This window comes from Elephantulus edwardii, unplaced genomic scaffold (assembly GCF_000299155.1).
Source record: "Elephantulus edwardii isolate Elephantulus edwardi_28Jun2011 unplaced genomic scaffold, EleEdw1.0 scaffold00076, whole genome shotgun sequence".
In the NCBI taxonomy this organism is placed as follows: Eukaryota; Metazoa; Chordata; class Mammalia; order Macroscelidea; family Macroscelididae; genus Elephantulus; species Elephantulus edwardii.
This window is the reverse complement of record NW_006399826.1, coordinates 3,130,316-3,149,232: the sequence shown is the minus strand read 5'-3', so window position 1 is coordinate 3,149,232 and position 18,917 is coordinate 3,130,316. Positions and strand designations below refer to the sequence as shown.

The window sequence follows — 18,917 nt, the reverse complement described above, 5'->3', positions numbered from 1 at the left end:
TTATTTTATTACTTTTTTGGTGTGTGTAACACCGTGATCCTGGAGAATAGTATTGAGGGTACCATGGACTGCTAAGGAAATAAACAGATTCATCCTGGAAAGGATTAAACCAGGCGGCTCCTTGGAGGCAAGAATTCTGAGGCTCCGTCTGACACACTTTGGACATGTTGTAAGGAGGGACCGGTCCTTGGAGAAGGACATCATGCTTGGGAGGGTGGAGGGACAGCGCAGGAGGGGAAGGCCCTCTATGAGGTGGACTATGAGGTAATTGGGATGGGTGTATCAGAGACGGTGCGATTGGTACAGGACAGAGCAGAGTTTTGGGCTGTTGTACATAGGGTCGCTATGAGTAGCAAGCGACTTGACGGCACATAACCCCCACTGCCACCACCAAATCAGATCTGACAGATACAGGTGGAGACTTGCCTGTCCTCCTCTTGCTCACCTGGCACACTCTCACTCATCCCTGAGACTCAGGCCCGGGGCCCCTCAGTGCTACCACCACCAACACCCCCACGGAGCTAATCCAGCCTCTGTGCCCGCTGCTCTCTCCTCCCACTTCCCTGAGAGGCGTTATCATTTGTGTTTGTTGTTTGTGTCTTGTCTATATGTCTGTCTCTCCCAGTAGACGACACACAACTTAAAAGCAGAGTACAGGGTTTGTTTTTTTATTAGCTGTGTAGTTTTTTTTTAAAATTGTGATTTTAATGAAAATTTAAAGAAAAATTGGATTTTCATTCATTCATTCATTGATTCATTCATGTTGCACATTTCAGAGTACAGTTCACAAGTGCTGGGTGGTTAGATTTTGACCCACAGTGACCCTATGTGATGGAGTACAAGTGTCTGACAGGGTTTTGCAAGCTGTAATCTGTATGGAAGCAGGTCTCTCTCCCATGGTACTGCTGAGTCTGAACCACCAACCTTCTGGTGAGCAGTAGGTACTGACCTGTTGTGCAACCAGGCTGGGGCTTTGGGGAGGGGGGGACGACAAGTGAATACTCACTGAATCCTTCTTGACCTAAATTCCCTCTTTCACATCTATGTTCACTGTGAGGGGGCAGATGGGGTATAAATCTCTGCATCAAAAACGTGCTCAGAGATTTTCCCCCTTAAGCAAAACCAGATCCTATTTTAAAGTCGACAGAGTGAGTTTTAGAATTGACTTCTTTGGGAAGAATTACAACTGGCTTCTCATGGTCAGACCCCTAGTTCCAAGGCTGGAATAAACTGGTTGGTAGAGGAGGGCTCACTTCTGTTATTTACAAGACTGATTTAATTCCAGAGGGAAGTCGACTCATTCTGCCAATGATGGCTTCCCAGGGACTGTTCAGTATTTGTGCATGTGTAAGTCTGTGAATGTACACGCGTGTATGCATGTGTCTTCTATACAACTGATGCACTCTGCCAGACACCTGTACACAGCCTTTCTTTTTTATAACATTTATCACAAGCAGATATCTTTATAGTTACTGGTTTCACTCAACAAAATAGCAAGATCCTCTTGTGCTCACCACTGCTCACAATTCTTGCCACACAACAGGTGTCAAGAGAACTGGTTGAATGAATTCGTTCTTTTTGTTGCTCAATTAATCATACTAAACTTGATGGAAAAAACCAACTGGATCCTGACAAAAGCAATGTGTAAAACTGTCAAAATTCCGGTGGTTTTAGCACCTGTGATATTGGGGAGTCAACAGTCACCAGAACTTAGAGATGTGGGTGCAGTCTGATACAGTCAAGCTCCACTGTGTTTACCTTGACCTGGGTTTTCGCCAACATTTCTTGAAGATTTAGGTGAACTCTAACTATGCCCTGATAATGATGAGCTGTGTAATGTGCTGGGCTGACTGAAAGCTAAGCAGGCGGAATGTACCAGCAGATCTGAGGGATGACGGTCTGTTTCTGTGAAGATTTCCAGTCTTGGAAACCCAATGGAAGGGCGCCAGAGTCAGGACCAACTCGCTGGCAGTGGTCTCAGGTGAACAATTCATAGGGTAAGAAGAGCTTCTACCACGAGCTGTAGAAGAGCCTCTTTCTAATGAGTGCCAAGCCATGTTAGGAGGCAGTTCTCAGAGATGATGGGCTTTCTTTCCCTTAGCCCAGAGAGTCAGTTGATGGCTAGAGAATTCTCTAGAAGGATAACCTCTGCTGCCTCTCCTCTTTTTGGTCTGTGGAGATTCTCGGGCCAGGAGGGGGAAGAGTATCTCCTCCCTTCACCATCAGCCCTTTCCTTCTCCACCTGCTCAGGAATATAAAGATGTGAAGAAAAGAAAACCTTTTCTCAATGAACATTTCTGAACCATTCTCAGAAAACTGTGGAGGGTCAATTTGTGAATTTTCAATTCCTATCATATTTTTGTTAATACTATCTATCTGTAGACAAACGTGACACATTCTAGAAAAGAGAAAACGAGAAATTCTTTCCTGCGTTTAAATCAACCAGCCATCTCACTGGCCTTGGCCATGGAGTCTCTCTCAAGCCTGGAGCTGGTGCCAGCAGACGGAGTTTTGGCAGTTTACGGCACGCTACCACTCCTCAGCTGTCCCCTCAGCACCACCAGGCAAGGAGCGGCTCTTGGACACACTCGACCCAGGAGAACGAGTTCTGTTGGCCTTCCGAGAGTGCCTGGGTCTGCACGATGAACAAATAGCTGACTATTCTGGAGAAATCCACCACCCATTTGGGGATATTCCAGATGTATTAGGTAACAGCTGCTCAGCTAGAAACAGTGCCTAATAAAAGCCAAGAGCAGCTAAAGTCCAATGAAGGATGAACTGGCAAACAAGATTCCATTTTATTAGCTCCACTCACAAAGACCAGTGCCAGCCTGCTGTTGGGAGATGTCAAGGAGAACATGAATCACAGCCACCTGACAGGACAGGACAGGACAGGACAGGACAGGACAGGACAGGACCGCCTCACGGGGGGCTCCTAGATGGCAATCCCTTTTGGAATTGCTAAGTCTTTCTCCCATGGAGTGGCCAATGGATTTGAACCTCTGACTGTCTGGCTTGCAGCAGAACATTTAACCACCATACCACCATGCCTTCCAGTGCCACCCTAGTTCCTTATGTGTCCCAGCTAAAGACTAAGGGAGGAAAGAGATGCTGCAAATGGACCTGTGAGAGAAGTCAAAAGGAAAGTGGTAAGGAGGGAAGTTTCTTTTCAGGATTCTCCACATACTCCAGGCCCTGCCAGGCCGAGTCAACACTCATCGAGTCTGCCTGGGCCAACTAAGAGCCATCCTCTATCCAGCCAGTGGTCTTCAGCAAGGCAGGGACGCCACACCGCATCCCATCTGCTAATCCGCTGTCCAGAAGCAGCTCCGGATGATTTTATTTATGTCTTGCTGCCCTCCACCCTCTGATTCATTTCGATCATGGGCATGGTCCAGCACCGTGGTGGTTTTATAGTGTATCATGGGAGGCTGCTTGAAAAAAGGGCAGGAGGCCAAGCAAATGAAAATTCTTAGGGTTTATGGCACTTGTCGCTGTCTCCGCATCCTACTGTAACTCACTCTACAGCCTAAACATGTTTTCTTAACCTCCTCTGGCCCTAATAATCTCAGATGCAACCTAATTCTACTGGTGTGACTCTCACCAACTTCAGAGTCGTCTTTGTTGGTTTCAAGGGCAGAGAATGTGCGGAGCAATAACAAATCAGTAAGGAGACAAATATGGAGCAAGTGCTCTGCAAATAGCTGTTGAATGAGTGGAGCACAGTGTGGGGTGTTGTAAGACCCTCCGAGGGACGAAGAGGGAGCAAGGACGCTCGGACTTAATGTGGATGCATCACGGGGCATGCGAGAAGCGAAGCCTTTGCAAAGTGATGAAGGAATTAGAACGAGAAAGGGGAAGACCACTGGAATGTCTGTCTCCCGTTAATGTCTCTGGAATGGCATTCTGGATAATAGGATAATTTGGCTGAGTCATTTTCGGGGTCTGGAGCCTCTCGGGATGTCTGGGGTCCTTTGTGTGACTCAGAGAGCTAAGTGGAACGCACAGCTGGGTCCAGGGAGTGGGGAGGGCGGCGCTGGGTGGAAAGACAGGACTGTGAGGCCTCAGTGTGGCTATAATTTTGGTTGAGTTTTGGAAAATACTGAGGGTTGAGACAGAGAAAAGGCAGGAGCAGAGTCAGGAGGAAACATGATGTAATACAGATATCAACAAGAATGAGTTTCCAAGAGGAGAAGAGCTAGAAATCTTAAGCACTATTGACCCACTGCCTAGTTCTCTGGGCCTCCTCTGATTTCCCTGGAACTGTTCTAAGTGCCTTTTGATTTGAACTGAGCTTATCATTAGAAACTCGATGGGCTCAGACTGAGAATCAGTGGTTAATTAGCACATTCAACAGTTTCTGAATCAGAACTGTACCCACTGTCTGACTCCAGGCTTTATCTTCTTCATTAAAGTGATCGGAATGGTAAAGAAACACCCTAGTTAGGCAACTGTCGACTTTTCAAGTAGATTCTTGATGGCAAATATACAATTATCTCAAAAATGGTTTGCAGACTCTTGCTGCAGACTCATCATGCACACGATTAATCACCTGGAATGCCCTCGTAAGTGGCTGGGAAACAGCCCCAGGCCCTTGATTACAGGCTCCTGCCTAAGTGGTGGGAGCAGCCAGGACGAAGCGTCTCCACCAGGCTGAGCTCAGGTGGCTTCTCCGGGGCTCTGCTCTACCACGTGTTTATCCCTTTTAAATTGTGCACACAAGAGTCCCTGGTGGGTTGGAGCTCTGATGGCCTAGTGGCAAGAAGCTGCACTGCAATCCCAGAGGAGCACAGTTCAAGTCCACCAGATGCTCTGCTGGAGAACGAGGGACAATCTCCTCCTGCACCAGTCAGATCCAAATTGATGGTACACAAACACACACACACAAAATAAGTAAAAATTAATAGTATAAATCCAATAAGATACAACATAAGAGTCCCTGGTGGGTGCAAACCATCATGCACTGGGCCGCTGATTAGAAGTCTAGAGATTTGAGTCTACTCTGAGGCCCCTTGGAAGAAAGGCCTGGCAATCTACATTTGACAAACCAGCCACTGGAAACCTGTGGAGCACTGTTTCTACTAGGGCCACTAGGAGTTGGTGTGGACTCCACGGCCAGTGCTTAGGTAAGATGAGCCACTGAATTTCCAAGACAGCTCGATTTCCTGTTCATTACGAGGTGTACTGTGTAACAAAGAAAGGACTGTAACTTCAAGCGCACGTGTAGCCTTCCTGACCCCCAACATTGGGTTCAGTGCGTCAGCAGCACTGAACTGTTTCCCACCGCGGGAAGATGAAGTCTTGTTCCTCTGTACAGCCTGCCTTTACAACTGCCGTCTCTGTCTTGCACACCATTATCTTATTAGTGTCCTGCATAACACTTGACACATAAAATAAGCTGAACAAACAATTATTGAAAGAAAGCAAAGCGGGAGAGAGCAAGGGAGACGGTCTAACTCTGGAGCCAGCCAACACTCTTTAGACAGGTCGGAGAGGTCAAGGTCTGGTCTGGAGCTCACGATGGTCACTGGGAGACACAGAGGGGAGGGCTAGCCTGCACCTCACCTGAGCTGTCCGTTCTTCAATCCCAGTGTCCAATCTTGAGATTTGTGATCGTCCTCATCATCTATTCTTTTTTTCCCCCCCGCCAGGCGAAAGCGTGAACGCAGTCCCCCACTACCACAAATTATGCAGTCGAGTTTCCCACATTTGGGGAAATTGCAGGGGTCAGCACATCCGGAGTGCAATGGATAAGCCTCACCCTGGGAAAACCACCTTCGTGATCATGGTATCTCCCCTGCCAGGTAAGTATCATCATCGTCTATTCTAATAGACCAATGATTTTATCTTCTCAAACAGCTCCTGTCATTCTTACTGGCTGGGAACCCATGGTGCTGCCTTAACTTTCCCTGAACCCCTATTTTAAGTTTGTTGGGTCATCTGGTCTCTCACCCCGACACAGACCAAAGACGGAGTTGGGAAGTTGAGTTACCTGTTCGTTGAGCTGTATGACCTGTGTTTCTAAATCTTTATCGGATCTGGATGCGGAGCCGCTGGACGAAGCCCTTTTGGCTGAGGAGGGACGAGAAGGTGTGGATCCGGGTTTAGATGCTGGACTTGATTTAGCCGCACCTGGAAGCAACCGAACATATTGGCAACATTAGAAATGCCTTTTAGATATGTAGTGCACATAGGACAGAAAAGATTGGTATAGGTATTTCTTCTGTTACACATATAACATCCCACGAAGGAAGTCATGTGACTGAACAACTGTCTCCCTGAGTAGCTTATTCTACATTTCTGGGCACTGTTTTGGTTTCACTCCTGCTCAAATTAAGTGCCCCTTTTCTCCCTACAGAGTTCGGTTTTGGTTGATTTTTTTTTTACTGCTCTATTAGTCTATATGCCCGTCATTATCCCAGTAACATGCTGGGTTTTGGTTTTTTTTTAAACTTTATTTTATATTGGTTTGTTTAAAAAGTTTGTATACATTGTGTTTCACACTATCCTTCACTGACATTGTGTTTCATACACTCATTCCCGACCACTATATTTTTTATTTTTTTTTCCCGACCACTATATTTTATAAAATGAATCAGCACTGAACTAGGCCCACCAATGCCCCGTCTTTCCAGATCCTCGTCAGAACCTTCCCATTTCCTTTACCCACCTCTCCCTCCATCCATCAAATTGTGTGAACCTATGATTTCCCCCATTCCTATCTTCACCCCCTCTGCTCCTCCCTTCTCCACCCTGGATCCTCATACACTTTTCACTAGTTATCTTTCTATTTCTACAATTATGATCTCATACAGTATTTGTCCTTATGGGACTGAGTTAGTTCACTCAGCATAATGCTCCCAGTCCCTTCCAAGTTATGTAGTAATTTTCCCTAGAGTTTTTTTTGAAAGCACCACCATAATTGAGTTTCTAACAGACAAGAGAACAGATTTTATAACAGACTGATACTTTAGAAGAACAAAAACGTTCTTTTATTCTCCCTTCTTTTAATACATTCCCTTTTTCAGTTACTGCAAAGTCTGAGAACAAGGACATCTCAATACTAGCACATGTTCCTGGTGCTCAAATCTTGCTTTCTAAACGCTATTTGCGTTAAATGAGCTTCTTAAGAAATGGTTTGATTCCAGGAAGCCAGCAAGCAGAGTGCAAGGTGAGCCTGGAATGAGTTACTGTGATGCACTGGAAAAACACAACATCCGTGGGTCTGCATCCATTAAGATACAGAGGAAGAGACTACAAAGCTCTTCTTTATAATACCCTGATGCATAAGAAAGGGAGAGGCGCTGCGGGGGGAAAAATTATCACAATTTGGCAGCATTCCTACCTAATAACTGATTCAGCGAAGGCTCACTAACGGACTAGAGAATATTAGGTACGAGGCTTTTGGGGAACATGATACATGGCAAGGTACTGCCCTATAAACGGTATAGCATAGAGTCTACCCTTGAAGGATGTGGGGATTAGGGCTGCCAACCCCCCCATGCAGTACAAAATCCATGTATGAGATACCCCTGACCCTTGGACAGCATGCGTTTGAACAGTGCGGGCCTACTTATATTGGGTTTTCCTGTTGACATTGTGGTGAGCTCAAGAGTACTCGCTGGGAACGCCACGTGACTCTGGCCACCCGTGCATGTGGGGGTGATGAGCAAGACGTGAGCAACAGGCAAAGAATCCGAGTAAGTGGGTCATCACAGATCACGGCCGTGCTGTTTAAGGGCCAAGGCTATATATTATTCTTTATGCCAGTAGAAAGGGAAAATGAACATTTATAATTCAGAGATCTAGATATCAGCATTTTAACCATGTTTCACATCACTTACGTATACACACATACACATTCTCACACATACATACGTACATATATCTATGTGGCAGATGTTACTATAAGACCTCCCTCCATATGAAGTTTGGTTAATGATGAAATGTTAGTATCTAAAACACTGCACAGACAGAGGAAATTAAGCTCTACAGTCAAAACAAATGCCACAGAACATATGCTTATATAGTAGATGGATGAGCAGATGCAGGGACCTCTGGAGGCATAATCAGCAGGTAAACTCAAGGAGGGGTTGGCATTTACCAATGGCTCCGCAGGGGGCAGAGAGGCCGTGTTCTCCCTGGGCATTTACAGCCTCTGGCAACCCACCAGAGGGTCAGCTGGGACTCCCTTCTTACTTCAAGGGAATGAGACAGAGAAGGAAGACTGGTAGCTCCGTCACTTTTACTGTGAACATGGTCCCCGGGAGGCAGAGGCTTGGCTGTGCTTGTCCATCCTCCAGTCTGGTGAAGAGGCTCCGCTGTCCACGTCTCTACCACTGCCCCCCCTCTCCCCGTCTGCCCCATCCCCCGCTGTCTCTCCTCAAGGTCTACGTCTTACTCGTTTTTGTAAGCCAGGTGCTTACTGGCATGAATCTAAGTGGTACACATTTGTGAATGAACCCAGGTTTAAATACATACATGAACAAACAAATAAACCTGGATTTTATGGTTTACAATTGCACAATTTACCACAAGTAGCAGATTACAAAGCGGCAAAGGGTTATAGAGGCAACTATGCCGACAGCAGTAACAAGTTCCAACCAATATCCTAATTACAAAGCAGCAAACAGGAAGACTGTAAAATTTGTATTTATTATGTCTTCAGGTGCCTGGAGTCATTTGTTACAGATGCAAAAGTCATACACACCCTCAATAAACAATGACAACATCAAATCCTTCTGAAACCCACACATCTATCTATTAGGGGGGGTATGGAGGGAGAGGGAAATTCCTTCATAGAGAATACAGGGAATGTTTAATCCACTTTAGAGGTGGAATGATTAAATTGGAGATGGCTTAAGTTAGTTGAAATGTCAATCATTGGTGATCCGAAAATCTTACTGATTTGGGAGAACCCCTGAGGATTCTGGAGATTCGATGCTTCCCCTTACTAGTGATTGTTGCTGTTTTTGTTGTGTGCTTATGGGAACTGACCTGTAGTCGACCCTCCAGGAGTTTTTCAGAAGTAGTTTAATCACACAAGAAGAGACTGCCCCCATCCTTCTCCCATGGAGCATCTGGTGAATTTGAACTGTGTGCTTTTGGGATTGCGGCACAACTTCTTACCACTAGGCCACCAGTGTGATGAGTGCCTAGATTTGAGGCACTGAGAGATCAGGGGGAGAATTCTCACCTTCCAAGTTGGAGACTCAGTTTGATTCTCAGTCAATATACCTCATGTGCAGTCACGGTGCCTGCCAGTGGGAACTTTCCAGTGCTTCATATGCATGTGAAAGCCGGACAACGAATGAAAAAGGCTGAAGAAGAAATGGTGCCTCTGAGTTGGGATGTCTGTGAAGAACACGGGATGTACCATGGATGACAAGAGAATGAACACAACTGTCTTGGAAGAAATAAGCCAGAGAGCTCCTCAGAAGCAAAGGATGGTTGGTGGGTCCGTATCTCACTGACCTGGGTGTGTTATCAGGACACAGCAGTCCCTGGAGAAGCTCACCATGCTTGTAAAAGTAAAGGGTCAATGAAAAAGAGGAGGAACCTTGATGAGAAGGAGCGACATAGTAGAAGCAACAATGGGCGTAAGCACAGCCGACTGTAAAGACGGTGCAAGACCACAAAGGACTGGTGTACCCCCGACTGCTGTGGACTGGAGGCAACTTGACAGACAGAACCAATGACACTGAACAAGCTTCAATGTTGCTTCTAGAGTTAGACAGAGAAGAAAGGCCGAGAGGAAGGTTCAGAAGTAGTTCTGAAAATGAGTCACTGTAAGATGATAATGCAGACACAGCACAGAGCTGGGCAGCATTTCCCTCCATGTGCACAACGAGTCGCAGGTTGGTACCAACTCAATGCAGCAAACAACAATAACAGTATATGGTCACGAGGACCCTTCCCCTCTGTGGAAGCCCACAGAAAATGCTGCTGGAGGATGACTGGGATGGTCCACTGGCCAAATTCTCTAACCAATGGCAAAGAAAGTGATGGGCCCAGCAAACAGGGCACACAGGCCTGGGAAATGTCAGCCCTCAAAGAGCCTTCCTTGGAAAGTAACTCACAGCATGGCTGGGAAAGCAGCTGTTGGGGGTGGGGGGGAAGTATCATCGCTCCAGACATTTTTTTATAAGCAACAAATCATATTTTAATATAAAGAAAGTTTAACAAGAGAGTAATTCCAATCATAGCGACCAAAGCTACAGACACTTCTCAGACATAATTAATTACATACATTTCAAGATTGGGTGTCTGACTTTGATGGTTTAAGACCTTGGTCTCCTAGGACAACAGGTATGGAAAATAAAAATTCAAGGGAGCTCTGGTGGCCTAGTGCCAAGACGCTGCACTGCAATCCCAGAGGTACGTGGTTCAAATCCACCAGATGCTCTGATGGAGAAGGAGGAGGCAATCTCCTCCTGTACCAGTCAGATCTGATTTGACGATATACGTAAAAATAATACAATAAAAATAAAAAAAATAATTAAAAAAATAATTCACAATTCTGCATCCTGGTGAGGTGAGCACCACTGGGGTCTTAAGCGCTTGTAAGACATGATTGATGATTTGAGACATGACTAATGGTCTGTATGTAACATCTGTGAACAAAGACACCAACATCTCAGAGAAGAAATCGTCCAATGAAGCATCCAGAGCGGTGCCCACATCTACCCTGAGGCCGGAAGAGCTGGTGATGTCTGACTACTGTTAGGATCAGGCACACAACAGCTGGTTACCGACAGAATGGGAGGAAGATGTCGATCAGAACTCAAGTCCTCCAAAGGCTCAGATTTAAAGCATGGTTGAGACTTGAGGACTACTGCCAGAAGTCACCTTTTAGCCAAATAACTGTGGCACAAAGATAGCAGACATTACCGGCGAGGGCAGTGCGCCATTAAAAAAAATCATCTATGTGAGACCAAATGATCATGAATAACTCTTAAACAAAGAGGAGAAGGTAATGGGCAAGGGAACTAGAGTACTGGATATGGACCAACCAGATGCAGCTGAAGATGGTGGGACAGACTGAAAAATGTCATGTCTCTAAGACTAACTTGTACACAAATTATCAAATGGGAACCTAATTTGCTGTGTAAAATTTAACCAAAGACAATGATATCTATACCATCTATAATAATAACAACATATCATTATCTTTGATTAAAATTTACACAGCAAATTAGGCTCACACATGCAATTTCTACAGAAGTTGTTTCAGTGACGCTACAGTTTTCACAGTTGGTCACACCAGCTTTAACTGTACTCTGGTTGTTCTATATCCGGTGGTAAAGAGCTGCACTGACAACCCAAAGCCACACAGTTCGAGTCTACTAGCTGTTATGTAGGAGAAGGATGGGCAGCCTCCTTTTATGTGATTCACTGTCTCTGAAAACCCACTGGAGGGTCAGCTATGAGTCAGTTCTGAGTAACCAGCACGCAACAACATATAAGAAAAACCTGTGAACACATTGTTGTTGCTGTACTGCTGAGTAAGAACTAATTCACAGCTGACACTCCAGTGGATGTTCAGAGGTAATAAATCAAATGAGAGGAGATTTGTGTACACACACACACACACACACACACACACACACACACACACACTCTAAATGGGAGAAGGATGGGCAATCTCCTCCTGTGTGATTAACTGTCTCTGAAAACCCTCTGGAGGGTCAGCAGTTCCGACTTCACAGCACACAATAATAATATCTATATACAAAATAGATATTATCTATATATAAAATAGATCTATTATAATACTTAAAAAACGCAAACTTAATAGCCTCAAACCTACTTCGGTGGGTATTTGCAGGCAGTAAACTGCACAGAAAGAAATGACCCATCTTTTCCCGTGGAGACACTGGTAGACTAGAACTGGCAGAGAGGTGTCATCTTCGGGTTAGTGGTGGAACTAACTATGGGCTAACAACGTTAGAGTTCTCTATTTACCACAATAAAAACACATTTATGAAGAACTTAGTATGAATCATAAGGTTTTTAGTAGCCAATCATTTCAGAAATGGTTCATCAATCCCTCTTTCAGTATTGACCTATTTTGCAGATCACAGCTGGACCAATAAACAACTATGACTGATGGAGAAAAGACTGAAGTTGTCAAGGACGCAATTTTCCTGGTTATGAAATCAAAGGACAGACTGCACAGAGAATATTGCTACAATGGTCTAGAATAAGGAAGCCATCTGAATACTGGGGAGTTATCAACTCCAGGTGAAGTCAACACCGATACACTTTTATGTTAAGCTACCATTTGTATATCCGTTTTGCAAAGTGATGCACTTTCTAGCACAAACTCCTAGTTAATGCCAGGGTCCTCACTCCTAGGTCCTCACTGTCTTCTTGATTTAAAGATCACCTCTATCCTGTGATGGTTTCAATTATTTCTTTCCCTATACCTCTTCTCTCAGTATTGCTTACACGGGAAAAAAACCCAAGAACCACCAAAACCCCACGAAACAAACAAACAAATCCAACATTTACATAACGCCTTTTAAAGGAAGCACAGTTACTTTGGCTAGAATACAGATATAGATTTGCTCCTGCAGCTAACAAACATTTCATTTTTTCCCAAGGAGGCATTTGATGGTGGTGTCCTGAAAATGTAATTAGTGGTGGCTCTGTTTCACAAGCAATTGTTTTTTGCCCTCAAGCTTTTCTCTCCCTCCTTAATTTTCCCTTTCAGAATAAAATGGAGTTTCAGAAGCAGAGGAAAACAGACATAAATTCTGTACAAGTCCCTGTAATTCTCTGACATAAGCCATTGGATATGGCCGTGATTTACAAAGCTAGGCTTTGAGCAGTTGTATTTTAATTAATGCCTTTAGGATTTGGGGTATAAATATGATTCTAAGATATTTTAACCATAGCTGTAAAAAACAGAGAGTGGCCTGATTCACCGGCTTAGTAAAGCCAGAGCCTCGCTGTGTCTAATGTCAATAATTAGTAGCTTGCCTAATGTTTATGGAAAATGCTACAGCATTTTGGTCATATGAGGCCAAACAAATTCAGACTGACGGAAAGCACTGTACTTGGCTTTAACCTTCTGGTCAGGACTCATGGAATTCAGAAATTCTTTGCACACAATCTTCTATAAGCCTTCTGCCAAAAATCATAAACAGAAGAGCTAAAAATATGACATTAACACTGTTGACAAGAAACACAGAGATACTAAAAAACATACAGATGCATGCACTAAAAAACATACACACTCAGGAAGCAAGCACACTCTGGCTGTCCCAGCATCTTTCCTCTGAGCATCTCTTCCTACCCAAGTCCTTCTTGTCCAATTAAGAGTCCCCAGAAAAAATCCACCTGCTGTCACACGGGTTCCGACTTGCAGCAAACCCAGATGTGTCAGAGCAGCACTTATGATTTTCAATGACTGACTTTTTGGGAATTAAGACTGCCAGGATTTTCTTCCAAGGTGCCTTTGGATGGAGTCGAACCATCATCCTTTTGCTAGCTTTCAAATGTGCTGTCTGCACCACTTGTGGATTTACAGCGACAATAAAATTCACAGACTAGAACTATACTGAATTTACTCTGATTGATAATTTGCATCACTTGCTCATGCACTTTAGCAAATGAATGTTTGTTTTTTTGTAATTGGTAATAGGTTTGGTTAACAAAAGAAAAAGTGAAATTCTCTCTTGTCACACTGGTGACAAGACAGAACTCCTCCAGAAAGAGTCTCCTGAGTGACACCATTGACACCAGTCACCAACCATGGTGCAAGCTGACGGCAGCTCCTGTGTGCGCAATTCTGACTACCAAATAGTCATGTCCTATTTAAACACCCAATCTTCTATTGGATAGATAGCTTCTCTTTGTAGACCCTTTGTAGATTCTGTAGCTGTGCTCTGCTTTGAGGGCAAAAAAAGGCACCTTGGTTATTAAAGTTCAGACCACATGCGACTTAAACAGATGTCTTAGTGCTGCTGTAACAGAAATGTCATGTGTCTGCTCGCACAGCTCAAGAGGCCAGAAGTCGGAATCGAGCGTGCCAGCTCCAGGGAAGAAGACCTTGGCTCAGCTGGCTCCGGAGGACCCTCCCTGTTTCTCTGAGATTCTCTTCTTGAGCCTTCTCCACGCGGCTCAGTGTCTCTGCTTCTCTGATTGCTTGTTTAATCCTGATTAAATGTCAAGAGATCCACTCAAAACACACTCTACACCAACCATGCCACATGAACATGAGAGAGACAACTGATTCCCAAATGGAATTGTGTAAAATCAAAAGGCCTCGCAACCCACTGTTGACGACAAGTCGATTCCAACTCAAAGTGACCTCAGAGTTAGAACTACTCCAACAGGGTTCCCAAGGCTTTAAATCTTCATGGAAGCAGGATGCTGACGGGCTGGCAGCTAATGGATTAGAACTGCTGACCTTCTAGTTAACTAACTAAAGACTTGAACCACTCTGCCACCAGAGTGAGGAGTGATAACACAAGTCCATAACAGAACTTAAGTCAGTCCACCCCTAACAACAAAGTACTGGATGCCCGGGGTCATGAGATCATTCTGAAGCTGGTTCCTCTATTTTGAAATCAGTAGTCCACAGTCCCCATGGCAATACGGCCTCTGGCAAAGTTTGCCTGTTCTTCCTTTTTGCCATTTCAGTGTCAGCTCATAAAAGTGAGCAGCTCTTCTTGGAATACCTTGGGGCAGTGACTCCACACTGCAAGTCATAAGCCGCAAGGACCCTGAGGGACTGAAGACCTGGAGAGGAAAGGACAGCCTGCATCTTGGCTCTACGACAAGGACAGCACAGGGCTGGCTGTGGCCGGGCCTCTGGAGTCAGAATGCCTTCTGTTGACTCCTGGTCCTGCCACTCAGTGGCTGGGGGAGGGTGGTGGTGAGGTTTTCTGTCTCTTATCTATCAAAAATCACTTATTCATTTTATTCACTGGTAGTTGTCTCCCCTGAGTTTCTGTACTTAAATGGCAGACACAGAGGCAAATAGTCTTAGACATTTTAGAGGTAATTCAGTTCTTGGTGCCAGCAGCTTGGCTCTAGCTGTAACTGTACTTTGGTTTCATTACGCATAAAACAGGAAGAGCAGTGGCTCAGTCTTAGAGCTGGGAGAAGCCTATCACTTGGCGTGGGAAATAATTAACATGAGTATGGCACAAAATAAGTGCTCAATAAACATCAGCATACGTTACCATTACTACCCAGCAACAGAGACCTGACTGACAGCTGCTGATGAAAAGGTACACTGGCCTCCCATTTCTAACAAAAGGAAAACTAAATGCTTAAAAGGACAGAGAACGAAATGAGACTTCATTTTCATTTTCACAATCACGTGGAAATTCACCCAAAGCGCGTGAGTGAGCTCTCAGGTACAGGTACTCCCATTCTGGGCACTCATTTTAAAAAATGTTACTATTATTAATTTTAATGAAAATTTACAATTTTTCAATTCATTCATTGTTGTGCTTTTCTTCCTGCCCCCCCTGCCCCCCCCGCCCAGTTCACTCTTCTCTTTGAAAAGTAAAATTCTTTCATTGTTATACAATCCCTTCCCTCAAGTCTACTCCACTGTGCAGCCTTCGTTCTGGATTCCTGTCATGACAATAATATCTAATCATATATCCCCTTTAAACGTTCTCTCCCTCATCTGTTTCAATGCAGTATACATTATTTTTTTAAGAACTATTTAAAAATTCCTTTCCTCTCCTCTCCCAGTTTTAGTAACGATTTACAAAGAGATTGGTTTCATTCATTCCTGCACACTTTCCTCTCCCCCCTCCCGATGCCCCCTGCAATGCTTGTCCTGCTGCAGGCTGTTCACTGTCTTACACGTGGTCTCTAATCATCCACTCATCTCACCCATTCCTATGCAGTGTGCAGCATCTGTCCATGCACTCTACTTATCCTGCAGTCAGGGTGCTCAAGTCTCCTCCTGAAATTACCCTAATTAATTTATTCATGCAACAACGATTTCATGAAACACTAGGAGTGCCTGGCAAGTTAATAAGCACATAGGATTAAAAACCAATGGATAAAATACAAAGTTGATCGGCCCTCAAGTTGTAGCAAGGGAATTTGATAATAAACAAGAACATATTTACTGAATGATACACTAAACTATACAGTAAATGCTTTGGAAAAAGAAAAGGAGAGCAGGGAGGGTAAGGAGTGTGGAGGTGGCGGTGGGTCTCCTCTAGTTTCAATTCTTACTGAGACTTTAAAGGGTCTCATTTAGCCCAAGGCCACACAGATACAAGGAGACAAGACCCCATCAGGCAGCCTTGGGAGTCACTGTGACCAGGGAGCCAGGACCTCTTATAACAACTCCACAGTCATAGCTTCTGGAACACCTGGGGCCTGCCAGCGTCAAGAATAAATCCTTATGCAAGGCCTTACTGAAAGAATGAGATTTGAGCAAAGAAGTGAAGGAGGTGGGGGAGTTAGCCACACAGACCTGGAGAAGAACATTCCAGGCAGACAAAAGGCCCGATGCCAGTGCAAAACCTTGTTTGACCTGTTAGAAAGGAGGCCAGGCACTTAGCTTCCATTCTGAGGTAAAAGGGGAGACAGTAGGATTCTGAGCCAGAAGCAGCCCCATCTGCCTTAGGCTGTGGAGAGAACAGCAGCAGATGAGGGTAGACAGAGGGACCAGTCAAAGGCCACTCAGGAAATTCCCCATTTGAGGTGGGTTTGCTTTGCTTGTGGTACAACATTTGAAACACCATACTTTAGAACCTCATCATATACCCTGCTAAAGAGTCCCTCATATCACTTTCCATCCCTTTTAAACTATGTGCATTTTGTCATGTTAAGATGGGAGTAGACACAATACTGATTCCATGGCAGGGCTGAAGGGAAAGCCAGTGACAGGGGACTGAGCCTCTTGAGTCACTGTCATGAAAATGCAATAAATGGCTCAGCTCCAGGACAGTGGGCTTGTGGGCCACAAAGGACCTCAGGGACCACTGGGGGTGCGTGCTGGGGGCAGCCGAGGCTGCATGGAGAGCCAGCTCTGTGCTGACCAGAGATGACAGAGCCTGGCCTGCCGTGGGCCTGAGGGGCTGGCTCTGAGCACACCAGCGAGTGTGAGCGCTCGTTACTTCCGCCCTGGTTACTGTCCCTGCTTGAGATGATGTGCTTATTTTTAGCCATCATGTGATCCTCCAGTATTTTCCAGGCTCTGCTTGAGTCACTCTTGTTTCAGAGAATTTCTCACAGGGGGAAAAAAATTCTTCAGGAAAGAGTTCTTCATCTTAAAATGGCTTCAAGATTCGCAATCCTAACTTTTAAGTAGTTATTTGAACATCATCTCTATTTCTTTCAATGCAATTCTGACTTTTCACATCTTTCACATCTCAGTAGAAAATCAAGTTGGCTTTGGAACACGTTAGGTGTACAAAATCTAATCATCATCTTGATTCAAATCCTTTCAAACAAATTGTTCCCGGAGCATAAGAAATTACAAGGGTCCTCCCAGCCACTCCCCATGTTAGCTTCTCAATGGTAATTTAGGGGAGCACCCATTGTGGGTTTCCTGCAGCATTAGAGGAAGTAACTGTTTGAAAGGGAGTGGCTGGAAAAAGCTGAGCAGATTGGGAATAAAGACACATAGGTGTTACCATGACAACAGCATCATGGGTGTCCCTATACGCTCTGTATTCAGAAGTCATTTCAGCAAAAAGTTTATAAATGACAAAGGCCATTTTCAGGGATCACTCTTGGGGAAACAATTCTATGACTATGTCGCCCCTTAGATTCCTGTCATAGTCTAACTTAGTTTGTTAAGATAAGGCTCTGGGTTGCGTGTCTGAGGATGGCACGTCTGTGGTGATTCATTAACACTGTCTTACCCAGACTCCTTTGCAAGGGAGGCATGTTCGAGGCTACAGAGTTGGCTGGAGTTCAGCCAAGTGGGAAGCCAGGGCAGAGCCCTAATGGAATTACGCACTCTCGTCTACTAGCCCCGGTCCACAGGAGACAGTGTCTGCTTCTACCCATCAACTGCCAAGTTAGATGCCTTGCATTATTTTTTCCTCCTTTATGTTCTATACCCAGTCAGTCAAATTTGCAGATTATAACTCTTCAAAGTCTCCATAACCCATACGGCCATTACTTTCTTATAGGGCATCATTCCCTCCCCATGGTTTGCGTCACAGCCTCTGCCAGTCTTCTGTACGGGAACTAGGCTCTCTATACCGCAGGGCAAGCTTCTGTTTAAACCTTCCATTATTAATGATTAATGTCTCCGTTAACCAGTGTAAGCCTCCGTGACAGACTCTAAGACCGCCTCCTCATAATGTACACTGCCTTCTGGTATTCACCTCTTTACGTCACCCCCTTCCCTTGAATGTACCTGGGGCAGGTGACTTGCTTCTAACAGAAGATGAAAGAAGTGCTAGGATGCCACAGTCATGACAATATTACAGTAGCTCTGACTCCATTTCTTGGAGAAGGACATCATTCTTGGAAAGATGGAGGGTCAGTGAAGGAGAGAAAGACCCCCAAGGAGATGGAAGGACACAGGAACTTCAGCAGTGGGCTCCAGGGTGTCAGTGAGGCTGAGGATGGCACTGGAGAGGGCAGGCTTCAGGGTAGCTGTTCACAGGGTTGCCATGGCTCGTACTCAACCTGATGGCATCTAACAACAAGAACGACATGACTCCATTCTGCTGGCAGACATGCTAGAGAGACTCCCCGACTGGCCTTGATAACTCAGAAACCATGTGGGAAAAGCCTAGGAAGGACAACAGGTGCCTTCTTGAAATGAGAGCTACACTCACCAAGAAACTGAAGCCTCGGTTCTTTAGTTGACAAGGACAGGGCTGATAACCTGAGGGAGGCTGGAAGCACATCTGGCCCCAGTTGAGTTCTGATGGGACAACAGTTCCAGCAACTATCTCAGAGAATGGAGTTAA

General features: G+C 45.0%; 1 protein-coding gene across 3 annotated transcripts in view; it reads right to left on the bottom strand.

Annotated features, from left to right (window-relative positions):
* The window catches only part of MAPRE2 (microtubule-associated protein, RP/EB family, member 2), a 165,557-nt gene that overhangs the window by 10,807 nt on the left and 135,833 nt on the right, over positions 1-18,917 (bottom strand). For all 3 annotated transcript variants that reach the window (XM_006889179.1, XM_006889178.1, XM_006889180.1), the window contains one exon: positions 5,993-6,132. In XM_006889179.1, the coding sequence (XP_006889241.1) occupies positions 5,993-6,132 (140 nt within the window). The remainder of the gene's footprint in view (positions 1-5,992; positions 6,133-18,917) is intronic.